The 18702-nt window shown below is 42.1% G+C and overlaps 1 protein-coding gene across 2 annotated transcripts in view; it reads left to right on the top strand.

The window, feature by feature from the left end:
* The window catches only part of kcnh2b (potassium voltage-gated channel, subfamily H (eag-related), member 2b), a 374402-nt gene that overhangs the window by 351101 nt on the left and 4599 nt on the right, over positions 1 to 18702 (top strand). For both annotated transcript variants that reach the window (XM_032503799.1, XM_032503800.1), the window contains 9 exons: positions 3417 to 3669; positions 8373 to 8566; positions 9350 to 9452; positions 10156 to 10304; positions 10842 to 10986; positions 11588 to 11777; positions 13455 to 13560; positions 13897 to 14001; positions 16750 to 18286. In XM_032503799.1, the coding sequence (XP_032359690.1) occupies positions 3417 to 3669; positions 8373 to 8566; positions 9350 to 9452; positions 10156 to 10304; positions 10842 to 10986; positions 11588 to 11777; positions 13455 to 13560; positions 13897 to 14001; positions 16750 to 17160 (1656 nt within the window). In that variant the 3' untranslated portion in view covers positions 17161 to 18286. The remainder of the gene's footprint in view (positions 1 to 3416; positions 3670 to 8372; positions 8567 to 9349; positions 9453 to 10155; positions 10305 to 10841; positions 10987 to 11587; positions 11778 to 13454; positions 13561 to 13896; positions 14002 to 16749; positions 18287 to 18702) is intronic.

Genomic DNA, 18702 nt, shown 5'->3' with positions numbered 1-18702 from the left:
AGTTGAAGACATGAAAGGGGAGAGAGAGGGGGAGTGACATGCAGTAAAGGGCCGCAGGCCGGATACATGGGCACCCGCTCTACCAACTGAGCTATCTGGGTGCCCCAACCTTTTATTATTACTATAATTATTACTGTGTCCTCAGAGCAAATAGCAGCGAGTGCTTTGCAGACGGGTTTTGCATCTGAGGCTAAAAATCTGCGCTACCTGGGCTGTATACAGGCAATACTCAGGGCTGGAGTACTTTCAGCTCAACTCAAGTCAGGTCAGCTTTGTTGTCAATTTCGTCACATATACTAGACATGCAGAGGAATCAAAAGTCCGTTCTCACCATCCCCATGGTGAAGAAGATAAGACAAGACGTTCCTACCACAAGAATAAAAAAAGAAAGAAATAAGTACTCAACAGATAGGGACATTTTTCATAACAATTACTTCCATCTACTCCGCATGTGTATTGGTTCAAAAAAAGAATGTCATCTTTGTTTTAATATATCAGTTATTATTCACCTAAATAGGCTAGAATTGAACAACAATGACAAACAAGGCAGTTGAAGACAGTGCTCTTTGTTGAATGACTGAAACACTCACTGTCTTTTCTCGTTATTATGAACTGTCTTTCTTATGGAAAATACAAGAACCAGTGTCACCATAATTCTTTATGTGCTAGGTTGTTCGCCCCTAGGCCTCCCTCCCACCCACCCCCACCCTCCACACACACACACACACACAGGCACATCTTTCCACACTTGACAGAAGCTTTGCTACAGCAAAGAGCACAATACTATATTATGAGGTATCATTCATATGAACAATTGCAGCATAGGCTTGCAGTTCAGCATCAGCTAATTGCGTGGGGGGGGGCAAGCAATGAGATCTGCAAAACGTGTGTGGTCCAGGAACTTAGAACCGATGTGGGAGGTGAAAAGAAGCTAGAGACAAATGGCAAAAGGAAGATATTTCTGGGGCTTGGAAAGACTTTTAGACTCCACTGGAGTCTAAAATGAAGAAAGTTCAAGTTTGAAACATGAAAAAGAGAGAAATGGAGGGACAGAAACAGTGGTGGTGTTTAAGGTACAGTTCTGTTTTGTGCAGTCACCCAGAGCGTTACAAGCCTATAGCCTGCTTGAGCCTGCCAGAGCTTGCTGGGAACTCATTAAATTGCACCAATTCTTCATATTAATCACACTCTAAGGGCCTGCTGACTCTGTTCTGGTAGGCCCTCTGAAATAATAACGTAGCAGCTCTAAACATCACTGCATGGGCCCTTTGAAATAGAACGTCCTGACTGCTGATGCCTGTCTTCCACTTAGGGGTTAACATTAGAAAAGATGAAATTAAAACCATGTCTTCTCTGATGGTAGCAAGAACCAAGAGCTTCTGATATATGTACAGGGAATGTAGCTTTGCAATGTTAATTTGTTGTTGACCAGTAGGGATTAAGACAATGGAAACTGATACAAAGCAACAAAAGTTATTATTTCTTTTAAAGCTGCACTAGGGAGTTCTGAGAAAACGTGGACTTAGCCTAAAAATTTGAACAAGCACACCTTACAGGTCCCTCCCCCTTGCTCTCTGCTGCGCTACAGCCCCCCTCCACAGCTCCTCCCCCACAGCGGGGCCTGCCGTGAACGCGCAGGCTAGTAAGCAGGGCCACCGATGCTTTCCACATCCTCATGGACAATACAGGGGATTTATTCTGAGGAGGGATAAGCTTATGTAAAAAATTGCTTATTTAAATATTTCTATTAAAGTGTTGTAAATTCTTTTCAATAAAAGGGTTTAAAATTAGTTTTTATGTAATCGCTCATTTGTGAGAACAAAAGTATCACGTTTTCACCATACTGAATTACCTTTTGGATCAATTTAAAACAGTAAACTTTCAGTATGAATGATGAATCAGTGAGGAAGCTCAATAAGCCAAGGAATAACAACATCTTAGAAATGTGTCTTAGGTTTTATTAGCATATGGTCAAATAAATCAGCTTTTTTTGCAAAGTACTCCTGCACAAGGAAATACTGAACATTTTGATCTGGACTGACAGGCGATTCCTTCACGTGCCTCTGTGTCTGGACCATGTCTGACCTGTTGAAGGAGCAGAAAGAATTCGTGTCAGACATTTGATTTACAAATTACATCTTGAGTGGGAAGAAAACGTGTTTAAAAAATAATCAAAAATAGAATTCTGCCTTGCCAAACGTTGACAGGGACAGCGCACAATTAAAGTAGTTTAACCATAGCTACATGTGTTGTGATTGACAAAAAAACATTTTGGCTTACTAAATGTAGGCATCGAAACAATATTAGTTATACTGAGGGTGAAGGAGTTAGCAAGTAAAGTTAATCTTCACCTGCTACAACATTCCTGCCGTGCTACAAGCTAACAAGCTAACTGTTAGACTTAGCAACAAGCTACAGAGTAAACTGAGATTTGCGCTATCACCAGTGTACTGAAAGTATACTGTAACCATCGATATCTTAGTTGTGTAGTTCTTAAAAAATGAAACAAATCAAGCAGGGATACTTACATGTCGAGCAGAAATGTGGCTAACGCTAGCTCAGAATCCGTGTTGACTCCTTTCAGGAGGCGTAGCTCCCTCCACCTCTGAAAAACCGCTCCGATGTTGACCCTCGTTTTATTTCGGTTCTTTCTTTTTAGCTCGCTTTTCGTCATCGGTCTTCTTCGTTTTCCCGTCTTTGTTTTCTGAGCAGGTGTCACTCGAGAAATTTGCAGTTTTCCTGAAAAGTTGTTTCTCCGCGATTAGCACAGCTGCAGTGCACTAGCAATCTTGAGCTCGAATGGCGGGGGGGGGGGGGTATGAGCATCGCGTACACGAGAGTGATTGACACTGCTAAGACAGTCCTCCTGGCTCTGATTGGCTGTTTCTGACCGGGAGCGGTGTTTTTCTGCAAGTGGCAGTAGGAGCACAGGGAGGGGACACAGGAGCTTGATTTTTTCACAGATTATCTGTCTCATATTCTACTGTCAGGACATAGTGGCAGTTTTAACAAATATGTAAGAAATACATTTTTTAAAAAGTTACCTACTGAAGCTTTAAAGCATCCATACTCTGTGAAATTAATTGGACATTAACTTTACTTTCTTGACAGTTGCTAATAATAGCATGGGATGTAACCTTTCACTATCAATTCATCTGTTCCTTTATCCCACCTCTTCTTTCTCTGTCTCTTTCCCTTCTCTCCTCCCTCTCCTTTCACCTCTCCTTTTTTATTTTTTCCACCTCTTTTGCCCTTCTTGTATCTAATGCTTTTCCACCTTCTATCTTCTTTTGTTCTTTAATTCCATCTTTCTGTCTTCTACTTCTTTCCTCTCTTGCTTCTCTATCTCTTCTTCCTTCCTTGTCTATGTCTCCTTCCTCCCTCTGCTCCCTTGCTCCCTTGCTCCCTCTCCCCAGGTGCTGAAGGGTTTCCCGGAGTGTCTACAGGCGGATATCTGCCTCCATCTGAACCGGACGTTGCTGCAGAACTGTAAGGCTTTTAAGGGCTCCACCAAGGGCTGCCTCAGGGCGTTGGCCATGAAGTTCAAGACCACCCACGCACCCCCGGGTGACACGCTGGTCCATGCCGGGGACGTCCTCACTGCCGTCTACTTCATATCCAGGGGATCCATAGAGATACTAAGAGGAGATGTGGTGGTTGCCATCTTGGGTACAAAAAATATATATTTACATATACACGGTTAATATATGTTTTACTGATTACATTATCCACCTACTGTAGCCCCTGTTAATTATTAACTTTTAGCTTACTTGAAACTGAATCTGAGAAAGAACCTGACAACATCTGGAAACTCTTATCTATGACTTAGTTTAGTATAAAATATATAAAGTATAATTGTTTAGTCCAATATTTAAATTTCCCTTTCAGCTTGTAGGTCTAATCCATTGCATGCCAATGCAGGGCTGCTTCCCTGAGATCTAGCAAGTAAGAGTAGTTCAGACTGAATGCCATGCTGCTTCTCAACAACTAGAACATATGCATTAGCTGGTAGCGCCATCTGGTGAGCATAAAGTGTTACTCCTCATGGTTGTGGATTTAGGACAACACCACAGAAGACATGATCAGGTTGTCCCTATAGTCTCGCATTGCCAGCCCTTCCTCCACAGCTCTTAGTCTGCCACAGCGCTTAGTCCTGGATACACTGACTTGAAAGTAAATGTAAATGTGCTGTATTTATATAGCGCTTTTCTAGTCTTAACGACTACTCAAAGCGCTTTTACATCTACAGGAAACATTCACCATTCACACACATTCATACACTGTGGCCGAGGCTGCCGTACATGGTGCCACTTGGTTATCAGATAAACACTCACACACATTCACACTCTGATGCGCAGCAAAGAGACGGTTTACCCCCACTTCCCACCCCACACCCTCCCTTACAGAGAGATATCATTGAAATAGGGAAAAACGGGTTTTGATACAGGTAATTGTGGTAGTGGTAGAGTAATGTAGGTCATGCATGCCTTTACATATTCATATACTTACAGTACATATAAGACATACATGCTCATTTGCTCACAAAGACAAACTAACACAAAAATAACATCAAATCAGGAGGTAAGGAGAGAATTAAAAAAACGACACCGCAAACAAAAGAAAACAAAACAGCTACTGTGCTAGAGCTACTGCTTATGGGGGGGGAATATAACTAGACATCAGGCTCAATGTCTATATTGAGAGACCTAACGTGATCTAGGTAGGGTTGCCAGATATTATGGAATTTCAGTTCTGAGTATCGAAGGGAAAATTTTATTTTCTCCAATCTCATGAAATGAAGCACATCCTTTTAGGGGGGCAAGGGCTTTTCCACCACAAGAGAATGGCACGTCTTGGTAGGCCAATGGTTAAGACACCAAACAGGACAAGTAATGGTGAGGGGTGAATGTTGGAAGATGTGATGGCTGAGAGGGAGTCAAAAACGCTTAACCAGAATGGAGCAAGGGTGAGGCAAGACCAGGACATGAGAGTGACATTGGCTGGACCTTGGTGACGTGTCACAGTTTGGATCAACGTCAGGGTAGATACGGGCAAGCTTACTTTGAGACTCTTTTTGAACTCTGTGAATCACTTTGCATTGTAACACTCCATGTCAAACACAGACGGACCATGAGTGGGCTTGACTCAGGTCGTATTCCCAGGCATCAGGACTCACCAAGCCCTGCAGACCAAGCATTGCGTAAAGGATCAAAGGTTGTATTGAAATGGCACCTGTGAGACTTGGGTTAACTCCAAGTATGGTAACAGTGAGAGTAGGGGAAGGGCAGGGAAGCCAGGAAAATGATTGCGAAGAAAATCTCTGACTTGCAGGTATCTAAAGAAATGAGTGGGCTGTAAGTTTAAAACCTGAGCTAGTTGGTCAAAGGGAGCAAATATGCCACTGATGTAAAGCTGTTTTATTGACAGATCAACAAAGCCTTGTCAATTACTGATGGAGTGAACAGAGGGTTAGAATGTACTAGGGCTAAAACAGGTGTTACCCATAGCCCAAAGTGCTGCCTGAACTGGTTCCAGATTCTAAGTCAGGGAGAGGCCCAACAGGGACATCAGAGAGGAGGGACTATATGAGGCTTCCTCATCCTGCAGCCGTGGTGGAGATGGGCTGCAATATTGTTCTAATGTTTGCAGCCCAAAAAGAAAAAAGTTGGGTAGTGCCAGGACGACCAACTGTTTAGGCTTTTGTAGAATTTCTTTTTTTTTAATTCTAGGGGTGCTTTTAGCTGGCATAAGTTCACTTTTATGCAGATTTAATTTATAACCTGAGATATGCCCAAAGTCTTTCAACACAAATAGTACAAGGGGAATAGATTTGTCTGCACACGGAAAAAAGACCAAGAAGTCATCGGCATACAGAGGTACCTTGTGTTCTGTGCCGCCTCTTGAGATGCCCTGCATCTGACTGGACCTGAGGGCCACCTCTAGAGGTTCAATGGCAATGGCAAACAGTAATGGAGAGAGTGGGCAGCCCTGTTCGGTACCACGTTCGAGGGAGACATAGTCAGAATAGTCATTATTTGTGCGGATATAAGCGAGAGGGGATGTATACAAAAGCTTAATCCATGATATAAATGTATTTCCACAGCCAAAACGTTGCAATGTGTAAAACAGGTAGGGCCACTCCACACGGCATCCATTGAAACGACCAGCTTATAGTTGTGAGAGGTTGTGGGTGAATTCAGAATATCAACCAGTCGTCTGACATTATAAAAGGAATGTCTGTTCTTTTCAAAACCTGTCTGGTCTGCAGCGATGATATTTGGAAGGACACACTCTAGACGTCTAGCCAGCATTTTAGCCAGAATTTTGACATCTGCACAAAGCAGAGAGATAGGGCGATAATTATTACAGGACAGAGGGTCTTTATCCTTTTTCAATATAAGAGAGACAGTAGCCTGACGTAACGTAAGAGGGAGTGTGCCACTTTGCAGTGTTACATGTTAAGTAGCAGTGGGGACAGTGGATCTTCAAATGTTTAAAAAAATTCGGCCAGAAAGTCGTATTCTGCCTTCTTTGTGAGTAGTTTTTTGAAAACACCAGCATCAGATGTGACTACACACTCTGCAGTACTGCTATATCTTTGAAGAGAGAGACTTTCTTTTCCCTAGCAATCATTGTCTGAAGCAATGTCAGGCAGTCTGATCGTTGTCAGGCAGTCTGATCGATGTCATGCAGTCTGATCGTTGTCAGGCAGTCTGATCGTTGTCAGGCAGTCTGATCGTTGTCAGGCAGTATTAGGGGACCACTAAGGGCTATATAAAAGAGACTTCAGATACAGTATTAGGGGACCACTAAGGTCTAAATAAAAGAGACTTCAGATACAGTATTAGGGGACCACTAAGGTCTAAATAAAAGAGACTTCAGATACAGTATTAGGGGACCACTAAGGTCTAAATAAAAGAGACTTCAGATACAGTATTAGGGGACAACTAAGGTCTATATAAAAGAGACTTCAGATACAGTATTAGGGGACCACTAAGGTCTAAATAAAAGAGACTTCAGGTACAGTATTAGGGGACAACTAAGGTCTATATAAAAGAGACTTCAGATACAGTATTAGGGACCACTAAGGTCTATATAAAAGAGACTTCAGATACAGTATTAGGGGACCACTAAGGTCTATAAAAAGAGACTTCAGATACAGTATTAGGGGACCACTAAGGTCTAAATAAAAGAGACTTCAGATACAGTATTAGGGACAACTAAGGTCTATATAAAAGAGACTTCAGATACAGTTTAGGGACCACTAAGGTCTATATAAAAGAGACTTCAGATACAGTATTAGGGGACCACTAAGGTCTATAAAAGAGACTTCAGATACAGTATTAGGGGACCACTAAGGTCTATATAAAAGAGACTTCAGATACAGTATTAGGAGACCACTAAGGTCTATATAAAAGAGACTTCAGATACAGTATTAGGAGACCACTAAGGTCTATAAAAGAGACTCCAGATACAGTATTAGGGGACCACTAAGGTCTATATAAAAGAGACTTCAGATACAGTATTAGGGACCACTAAGGTCTATATAAAAGAGACTTCGATACAGTATTAGGTGACCACTAAGGTCTATATAAAAGAGACTCCAGATACAGTATTAGGGGACCACTAAGGTCTATATAAAAGAGACTCCAGATACAGTATTAGGGGACCACTAAGGTCTATATAAAAGAGACTCCAGATACAGTATTAGGGGACCACTAAGGTCTATATAAAAGAGACTTCAGATATGGTATTAGTGGGCCACTAAGGCCATATTACATTTCTGTGGGCCAATTGTGGGACATTTTTGAATCATTAACAATCCCATAGTCTCCATCTTTTGAAAGCCTGACTTTTAGCTTTTAGCTTTTAATTTCCTTCTTTCCTGTGATGGTCCTGCCCCAGTGTCAGCCATAACTACAGCAGATAACTTCTAAAATATTAAAATATAATTAGTCCTATATAAAGAAATCTCTTGCTATCTTTTACCTGGCTGGATACAGGTTTTTCCGGTGTTACACCAAAATCTGTGACCCTTCAGAATGTGTTACTTTAGCACCATCTACCTGCTGCAAATCATTCTGTGATTCTCTGGGGAAAAATGGACCTGGGTAGAGGCATCAATAAAAACTATGTAAAAATAGCATTCTTTTCACTGTTAATCTTGTTTGTTTCAGAATCATCAAGATGTTATATGTATGTATATATATATATATATATATATATATATAGTAACTTTAATTGTCTTTCTTTAACTGCCTTGTTTTCATGCCTCAGGGAACTGCCGCCCAAATGTCGTTATGTTGTCGTCTGATTGCTCAATATATTGACAATAAAGCTACTTTGACTTCTTGCTTTTCCCATTTTCTCAGGGAAGAACGATATCTTCGGCGAGCCTATCAACTTGTACTCCCGACCAGGTAAATCCAATGCTGATGTGAGGGCTCTAACCTACTGCGACCTCCATAAGATCTTCAGAGAAGATGTTCTGGAGGTGCTGGACATGTATCCTGAGTTCGCAGACCACTTCTGGAACAACCTGGAAATCACCTTCAACCTCCGAGATGTGAGTTTACAACCTCATCAGTAATGTGAAGACACCCTGAATACTTTGAAGCAATAGGGCTAACATCCGCCATATATGTATATATAAATGTGTGTATAATATATATATATATATATATATATATATATATATATATATATAGGAAAATCTTTGCTTGGATGTACTGTATGTATATATTTCAATTCAATTTTATTTATAGTATCAATTCATAACAAGAGTTATCTCAAGACACTATACAGACAGACCACACTCCAGAATTTACAAGGACCCAACAGTTCTAGTAGTTTCCTCCAGAGCAAGCAACAGTGCGACAGTGGCGAGGAAAAACTTCCTTTTAGGCAGAAACCTCGGACAGACCCAGGTTCTTGGTAGGCGGTGTCTGACGGGCCGGTTGGGGTTAGAATGAAGAGTGGCAATAACAAAAATAGAAAAAATTTGTAGTTTGTAGCAGTTCTTTGTAGTAGTTCATGGCATAGCAGGACGCTGTGCGGCATTACAAGGCACAGCAGGACGTAGCAGGACGTAGCAGGACGTAGCAGTGTAGCAGTTGAACATGGCATCACAGAACATGGAGCGGGACCATGGCGACAGCTGCTACCCTGATTTTGGAGCCTCTCTGATCCAAGGGAACATGCTGGGGAAAAAAGAATTTATAAATATATATGTATGTCCAGTATATCCAAGCAAAGATTTTCCTTTAACCCTTGTGTTGTCTTCCCGTCAAAATTGTAAAAAAAAAGTTATCTTTTAATAAAGGCTTTTTAATGCTGGTCCTCGTTTCAGACCAACATGATCCCAGGCTCTCCGAGCAGTGATGACTCGAACTGTGGGGGGTTCAACAAGTTACGCAGACGCAAGTTATCATTCCGAAGGCGCACAGAAACAGGTAACCCTTTCTTAAAGGCCCATCACCCACGTCGGCCATTTGTTTTACTGTCAGCTAAAAAAACATGATCATGCTTTTGGTCGTGCGTGCATGTGTGTGTTCTTGTTTAACTATATTTGTGGGGTCCAAAAACAGGGACTACAGTATACTTGTGGGGTCCCGACAGCTTTGTGGGGCCAAAATGCTGCAACTTTAAAGGGCTGTTTGATAGTTAAGACTTGGTTTTGGGATTAAGGTTAGGGTAAGGGTTAAGGTTAGGTTAGTTAGGCTAGGGAATGCATCATGTCAATGACGGGTTCCCACAAGTTAGTGCCACGCACTGTGTGTGTGTGTGTGTGTGTGTGTGTGTGTGTGTGCATATCACTTATGATACTCACATCATTCCTATTTTCTCTGAGGGTGTTGGACCATGCATGCTGAGACAAAGTCTTCACATCCTATTAATGTCTGTTAATATCTGTGTGTGTGTCTGTCTGTGTGTCTGTGTGTGACAGAGAGGCTGTAAGTGTGAGGTTTGTATACAGTAAAGTGCAGATCATTGCAGCTAAATGTCAAAACAGACACCCCTGTTTTCTGAGTGCACCTTTCTAGTTTGATAATGACATTTGTCAGAGTCCTCCCCTAGTGGTCATCTTTGAAACGTTAGTCCTGACCCGGCTGGACTGACCCATCCACTCTTTTTTCCTCACACACCTGTGTCCAGATGATGCAGATGCTGGTGAAATTAAAAAGTCCCATAAGTCCGTGCGACGAAGACACAGGGAAGCAGCCAACAACCAAAAACAGGAGGAGGCACCTCAGCGGCAATGGGAGACAAATCGCAGCTCAGTGTCTTCACACTCTAGTGATGAGGTAACTATAGTCTTCATCACGACTAATTCTAATCTAATAATTGTGGTTGCCATTGTTGCACACCATGGTACAATAAAAACTAGGGCTGGGACGATATGCTGTTGTCCCGATTTGATTTTTTAAAGACACGTGGGCTGTATTGCAATTTTCATTTATTGCAAACATAGAAGTATTGTGACTCGATAGTATTGAGTAGTTATTTCCTTCTTTAACAAAAATCAAAGTTGAATAATACACTTCTAGAGACAATATATCATGAGACATGTCTAAAAATCTGACTGTTTTCTAAGAAGAATGCCCATCAAATGTCAGGCATGTATTTTCTGCATCTTCTCCTTTTGCTGTAAACGGATATGATGTAGTCACTGTCAGTGGTACCGTATAAACAACAAAATAAGTAGCTGATCATTTTGAGGAAAGGAAAAAAAAGATTTTTAAAATAGTCGCAGAAAAAACAAATCACGATTTTTGATTTTTTTTTACCCCTCACCTCTGATAAAAACTAGTGTTAATGTCTTGGATCTACACCTTTTACAGGGGGAGGAGTCAGTTGTGACTAGACTCGCCCCTCCACCAGCAATGCTGGAGAATCCGCAGGCTCAGGCCATGCCCAGGAACTACAACAGGAACACGGAGGGGGATGGAGACCCCAAGATTGGGAACACCTGCAACGCTCTGTCAGGTAAAGTACAGCAGAATACTGAGTTCCATTTATCTCGGAACTCAGAGCTGGGAATGGCGTCACACCCGAGTTGACCCCATTCTATTAAAACGAGTGGGATTTCACTGTGGGGTTAGCTCTATCCAGGTTAGCCATTGTTGATAACAACGCATTAGGCTGTTATTTGTGCATACAAACAGCGTAACATGTCAGTTTAATGATGCACAAATAAAACAGATGTGCTAATAAACTGGATAGTACTACAGCTTTCACTACAGTTGATGCACGGAGCAGCCATGTTGGATTTGGGTTACTGAGAGGTGCTTTAAATCCCCAAGAAGGAACTCCGAGTTCAGAGGGCGGGATTCCAACTTTGACCTTGGAAATTCCGACTTCCGAGTACAAATGCAACGCACTAAGAATAGTGTCCCAATATCCTTGTGAATTGTCCAGTAATGTCTGTGTTTCACGCATACATGCACGCACGCAAGCACGCACGCACGCACTCACGCACGCACACACACACACACACACACACACACACACACTCAATCACTCACTCACTCACTCACTCACTCACTCACTCCCTCTCCTCTTCTCCACTTGTCTTTGTCTCCCACAGGTGCATTCTCCGGGGTGTCCCACATCTTCAGTTTCTGGGGGGAGAGTCGGAGTGGTGGTCAGTACCAGGAGGTTCCCAGCTGCAGCCTCACCTCCCCCCCGTCCCTCAACACGCCGCTGCACAGCCTGAGCCGACATCAACGCAACCAGCTGGACACACGCCTGGACCTGCTGCAGAAACAACTCAACAGGTATGACTGTGTGTGTGTGTGTGTGTGTGTGTGTGTGTGTGTGTGTGTGTGTGTGTGTATATGTCTCTGTGTGTCTGTCTGTGTGTCTATCTGTGTGTCTGTGTGTCTGTCTGTGTGTCTGTGTCTGTCTGTGTGTCTGTGTCTGTCTCTGTGTCTGTCTGTCTTTCTGTTTTTCTGTGTCTGTGCCTGTCTCTTTGTAGGTTTGTGTGTCTGTGTCTGTCTGTCTGTGTGTCTGTCTGTGTGTCTGTCTGTGTGTCTGTGCCTGTCTCTTTGTATGTTTTTGTGTCTGTGTCTGTCTGTCTGTGTGTCTGTCTGTATGTCTGTGTCTGTCTCTGTGTCTGTCTGTCTGTTTTTCTGTGTCTGTGCCTGTCTCTTTGTAGATTTGTGTGTCTGTGTCTGTCTGTCTGTGTGTCTGTCTGTGTGTCTGTTTGTGTGTCTGTCTTTGTGTCTGTGTGTCTCTCTGTGTCTGTCTGTGTCTGTCTATGTGTCTGTGTGTGTGTCTCTCTGTGCCTGTCTGTCTGTGTCTGTCTGTGTGTCTGTCTATGTGTCTCTCTGTGTCTGTGTGTGTGTCTCTCTGTGTCTTTGTGTGTCTCTCTGTGTCTGTCTGTGTGTGTGCTGGTTCGTGTGCGTGTGTTGGTCTGCCAGTTCTATTCTTTTGGGTTTTGTTTTGTATCAAACACTTGTTGAAGGAAGACAATATTAAAGTCTCTGTTTAAACCCTGCAGTCATCTGACTTTTACCTGGCTTCCTCTGAAGGAAGTAGCTTCCCTCCATCATAGCTTTTCGGCCCTTGTAGCCTTTAGCTTTTAGCTGGATGAGGCCCCTTTGTTTGTTGCGGTTGCTGGTTAATAGCCGTGAGGCGGGCTGTGCCTCCAGCTCATGTGTCAACAGGCTTTCGGTGTGTGTGAGGACATTTGGATGGGAAATAGTAGTATGTTAGGAGAGAACTCCTCCACCCAAGTACTGAAATAATGTGCACATACGGTATGTCTCTGTTGGACTTTAGAAAGTTGAACAGAGCAAAAGCGATCAGCAGAATGTCCTAATTAGTCCTAATTAGCTGTATAGGAGCCTCAGATAGGACCTAGCATATTAGCATTTAGATGGAAAAACATACCCCTCCTGTATGTGTAGTACACAGAAAGATGAATTTATAGTAATATGCAATCAATCTTTAGGCCCCTGTGAGACAAAGTTAACAGAATAACAGCAGGATGGACAGACAATTGTAGTATAAACTAAACAGAATATATTTAAAATATTGTAATATGCAGTGGTGAAATGTAACTATGTACATTTACTGAGTACTTTTCTTAAGTTCAAATATAAGGTATTTCACACCACTTTCTAAATATTGTACTTTTTACTCCACTACATTCATCTGACAGCTTTCGGTAATAGCTACTTTACAAATTAAGATTTTGGACAGAAAAACTATCATTTATATTCCCAAAAATTAACGATTTACTTGGTGAGTTCTTTTGTATTGAAACTGATATTAAAAATGGAACAATTAGAACCAGGAGGATAAAAAAAAACACACACACACACCTCCTTAAAGATCACATCTGCAGTTTTAATGAAATAAATACAATGTTTTAAAATGTTTAAAAGCAGCAAATGTATATAATGACGTTTATAATGAACAGTTAACCATCTACTGCATGCTGTGTGCAGGTTGGAGAGTCGCATGTCAACGGACATCGGAGCTATCATGCAGCTGCTGCAGAGACAGATGGCTCTGGTTCCTCCTGCCTACAGCGCCGTCTCCTCACCACCTCAGGTGATCACACACGCACACACACACACACACACACACACACACAAAGGCATAGTCCCAGTCACATCACTGTTTCTATGTACCAGTGCAATGAGGGCTCAGAAATGACATTTGTCACAGACATGCATGAACCACAAATGCACCCACACACCCACACACACACACACACACACACACACACCACACACACACACACACACACACACACACACACACACACACTCACACACAGAGGGTATGTACGTACCAGAATGATGAATTATTATGGTCACTGACCCAAGCTATGAATAGACAGAAGGCTACACGTCCTGCAGACCAATAAGATGTGTCCACTTGCAGGTCTCACCCTACCCTGGTCCCTGCCCAGGACCAGGTCCAGGAGAGAGACTGGTCCAGCCTCCTGTTACACTACTGGAGACGGACACCCTGGCCTCCCTCTCACAGGTTAATTGGTTAATTAAACAACAGTTATTTATTGTAAAATGTGACTATATACTGTATTTTGTCAACAATTAACATTCAGTTAAAGGGACAATGAGGGACTCATTGAGTTTCGAACGCATGCACTAGGATTTAAATTATGCTCCTGGGGACATATATAATGAGAGGCAAATTGGGGGTGTATGAGAAAATCTGGAGGCCATTTGACGGGTTTGTAGAAGACATAGGGGAGCTGCCACTGTGATGCTGCCATATAATTTCCTTTTTGGTTTTTTATTGTTGTCGTACGGCAGAAGTTTAGAGAGAAATTTGCAATGAAAGATGAATAGAAAAACAGAAAGTTAAGTTTTGGTGCCGGCTTCTTGACTCAGAGCTGTGAATGAGAGAAAGAAAACCTGATTTCCTGATTGTTTCACGGCAGTTACCTTCTAAAGCACAAATAAGTAAGCATCACACACTCAACGGATGATTACTGTTTTATTATTGTAATTGTAATTATTGTATAATACAGTTTGCTATATCGTGTACACGTATCTATCTCTGGACACTTATCTATCTCTGGACACTTATCTATCTCTGGACACTTATCTATCTCTGGACACTTATCTATCTCTGGACACTTCTCTATCTCTGGACACTTATCTATCTCTGTACACTTATCTATCTCTGTACACTTATCTATCTCTGGACACTTATCTATCTTCTGGACATTTATCTATCTCTGTACACTTATCTATCTCTGGACATTTATCTATCTCTGTACACTTATCTATCTCTGGACACTTATCTATCTCTTGTACACTTATCTATCTCTGGACACTTATCTATCTCTGGACACTTATCTATCTCTGGACACTTATCGATCTCTTGTACACTTATCTATCTCTGGACACTTATCTATCTCTGGACACTTATCTATCTCTGGACACTTATCTATCTCTGGACACCTATCTATCTCTGGACACCTATCTATCTCTGGACACCTATTGTTGGCGGACATTTGTTCTTTTAAACGGATTGTAATATCCAATTTAAGTTTGAAACTCTTGGACAGCAAGTAACTCATTGACAATTCTTATTACCAAAACAAGCGTTTACACAGAAGCCATGCGTCAATTTCCGACCAAACAAAAGAACAAATGTGCGCCAACGTAAACTATCTCTGGACACTTATCTATCTCTGGACACTTATCTATCTCTGGACACCTATCTATCTCTGGACACTTATCTATCTCTGGACACCTATCTATCTCTGGACACTTATCTATCTCTGGACACCTATCTATCTTCTGGACATTTATCTATCTCTGTACACTTATCTATCTCTGGACACTTATCTATCTCTGGACACTTATCTATCTATGGACACTTATCTATCTCTGGACACTTATCTATCTCTGGACACTTATCGATCTCTTGTACACTTATCTATCTCTGGACACTTATCTATCTCTGGATACCTATCTATCTGTCATCACAGTATGAAAAAACCTTGTCATACGTGTTTTTGGATGAAACAGGCTGGCGGCTGTAGAGTGTGTTCACCCATGTGACCACCAGCAGCCCTCAACCTTTCATTTTGCTTTTTAATACGGCAGCAGACTAATTTGCCTAATCTTCACTTCTAATCTTGTTGTGGAAGTTTTCTGTACAGCAGGAGAGGACAGTTTTAGAGAGTAAGACTTTGTTGAACCAAAAATAAAGACAGCTGTGCAGCTGAGTCAAGGTTGGTTTTTGGTGGATTTTTTTTTTTTTAATTATCCTCTGCAGAGCATAACAACATGACGAGAACAACTGCACAAAGTTTACAGGAGCAACGATACGCAGAGTCTGCCAGAGTTAACCCTCGTGTTGTTCTTCCCGTTAAAATTGAATATCAACACTTTTGTTGTTGCTTTATATCAATGTTTTTAACTTTTTCTTACGTTTTTGTCCTTTTTTTCCACCCTTTTGACGCTTTTTTGAATGTTTGTCACTTTTTTGACGTTTTCAGCACTATGTAACACTAACTTAGTAACTTTAGTTTTACAGTTACTTTTGGGATTTATGGTCAATAAAACTCATTTCTAGGAAATTATACCTAACGTTTGAGTTAGAAAAAGCAGAAATTTGAAATTATTTAGACTAAACTAAAGGAATGGATGTTGATGGATAATCACAGACTGGAATATGTCAACTTTTACTCAATACTATTTCAAAACCACTTCAATGTGTTTTTCAAATGCTATAAAATTGAATAAGACATCCCAAAATTATTGAAAGTAGAGATTTGTACTTGCCAAAGAGTGTTGTGTGGAATCAATCATGTTATTTTGGGGCATTAAAAAGAACATTGATATAGGAATTCGGGTCAATTTTAAGGCAAGTACAAATTGATGGGAAGACAACACAAGGGTTAAATATAATTTCTACCATTCCATTCTTTACGGGACTTTGGTGGAAATTGAGCTAACAATGGGCTGAAGGAATCGTTTAGTTCCTTGAAAAGTTGTTCCTGGGACTAAAAGTATCGCAGCTTAAGATCTCCGACCTCATGAAATCCATTTGAACATCAAAAATGAAAATGATTGCAATCACAGTAATTGTGGTAGCAGTTTTGCACGGAGCGGTTTGCTTATAACATTTCCTTCTTGTAAACCACAGAGCACTGAGCTGAGTCAGCCCTCATGAAAGAAATTTGACTTTGTGGAAGAATAGTAATATGTAAAAGAGTAATAGCAGCCTGTCCCATTGACTTCTCTTTCCCTGCAGATCCTGGATTCCCAGGACTTTGAGGAGTTCCCAGCCCAGCCTCTTGACTCCCTGCAGCCCCAGGACACCCCACTGATTAACACCAACCAGGGCCAGCTCACTCCCTCTGGACTGGACATCCTGGGGCAGCATCTGGATCTGGGACTGGTCCCTGAGGCTGGAGTCATTACTGGGCCAGGTTCAGGTGTAGGGATAGATTTTGGGAGCGAGGCAGCAGTGGGGTCAAGCTTAGGAGCAGGGTTAGACTTTGGTTCAAGGGTATGTATGGGGGCTGGGGTTGGGCCAGCAACTGGAACAGGGGCATCTTCCCTGGATCCTGAAACCCAAAGAAGGCTGTCCCTCCAAGAACCACAGACACCTCTGGACTCACGGACACAACACAGACACAGCTCTGACCCAGGGGGGAGCTAAGGAAGAAGCAAACGGGGGAGGAGAGTGGGATGGAGAGAGAGCTACAGAGAGAGAATAGGAGTGTTGTTTCTTCCTGCAGTCTCTCTTTTAACAGTTCCTCGTGGTACCCTTGGAGATCAAGAGGCACCTTCTGCACCTACCACCAAAACCCTTTAGGGCACCCAGAGACTCTATTTTCACCGCTGAAGTTTCACCTCTGATCTCTTAAAAAAGGACACACAGCTCAGAGAGAGGGGAGCCAGGCCGGTGGGTTAAGGAAAGGGTTAAGGCCTCTCTCTGTCTCTCTCTTCCACAAGTCCCGCCCCCGGAGCGTTCTGAACTCCACAACGGTACAACCTTTAACCAAAACCACAACCACAGCAGAGAGGAGCTCTGCCACTTAATAAACACAGTCCAGGTCGACCCAGATGGATCAGGTCTGGACCTCTCAGTCATCTGCTGAAGGACGACACTTTACACACACACACACACACACACACACACACACCACACACACACACACACACACACACACACACACAACACGACTGCTATTCTGTAGAATAATCCCTTTACTGCTTTGTCCAGTGTTGGAAGACTGACAAGAACAAGACAACAAGGGACAGAATAACGATGAAACCAGTAGCCATTTACGTCTTGCACTGAAACTCCTATTGATATAATGATTATTCTATTCTATATGTCCGTGGCGCTTCCGATAAACTCACAAACTAGCTGGTGAATTGTAGTGTTAGCTGGCCTAACAAGAAACCTGCTGTCCCGTTTCTGTCATTGGTTTCACCCCCCCCCCCCCCCTGATGTCCTGCCCCAGGAGGCGGAGCCAACGCTTTCCCCTTCCCAAGAACGAACACACTGGATTGGCTGGTTTGCAGCTCGGGGGTGGGAACTGGAGGGTTAAAAGCCATGATTTTTTCTCGATGAACATATCAGCTACCCGATTATAAACCTTGTACAGATTCGCTGTGGAGTAAAGAACATATGGCACGCTTGGGCAGTGTCACGAACAGGTAAACTGGCAAACTTACAAGTTTACCACGACAATAGCGGACCACAAGCAGCCAACTCTAAATAATGAAACAAGCAGGAAACCCCAGTATATTAATTCCATGAGTTGTGATCTTAAAGCGTAACTCTTGCCAAAATGCAACCTAGTGTCTTTTTGTGAATGTACCCAAGTCAAACGTTCGTTTAAAAGCATAATTAGGACAGAAGTGCCACTTTTAGGATTGACTGTATTTTGTTTTTTTGGTCTAATGGCCTTTTGAATGGGAGTCCCAGGGGCATTACTATGTTCGTATCAACATCACCATTTTTAAAACCCTACATGAGACTTTGCTCAAAGTATCACCAGGGCCTCTACACAGGAACTCAGATAGATAGATAGATAGAGATAGATAGGTAGATAGATAGAGAGATAGAGAGATAGATAGATAGATAGATAGATAGATAGATAGATAGATAGATAGGTAGATAGATACTTTATTCATCCCAAAGGAAATTTTAGGCATTCAGTAGCAAGACAATCATAGCACAACATACCTA

Source organism: Etheostoma spectabile, chromosome 22, assembly GCF_008692095.1.
Source record: "Etheostoma spectabile isolate EspeVRDwgs_2016 chromosome 22, UIUC_Espe_1.0, whole genome shotgun sequence".
NCBI classification, from domain to species: domain Eukaryota; kingdom Metazoa; phylum Chordata; class Actinopteri; order Perciformes; family Percidae; genus Etheostoma; species Etheostoma spectabile.
This window is presented reverse-complemented; position numbering and strand designations above follow the sequence as displayed.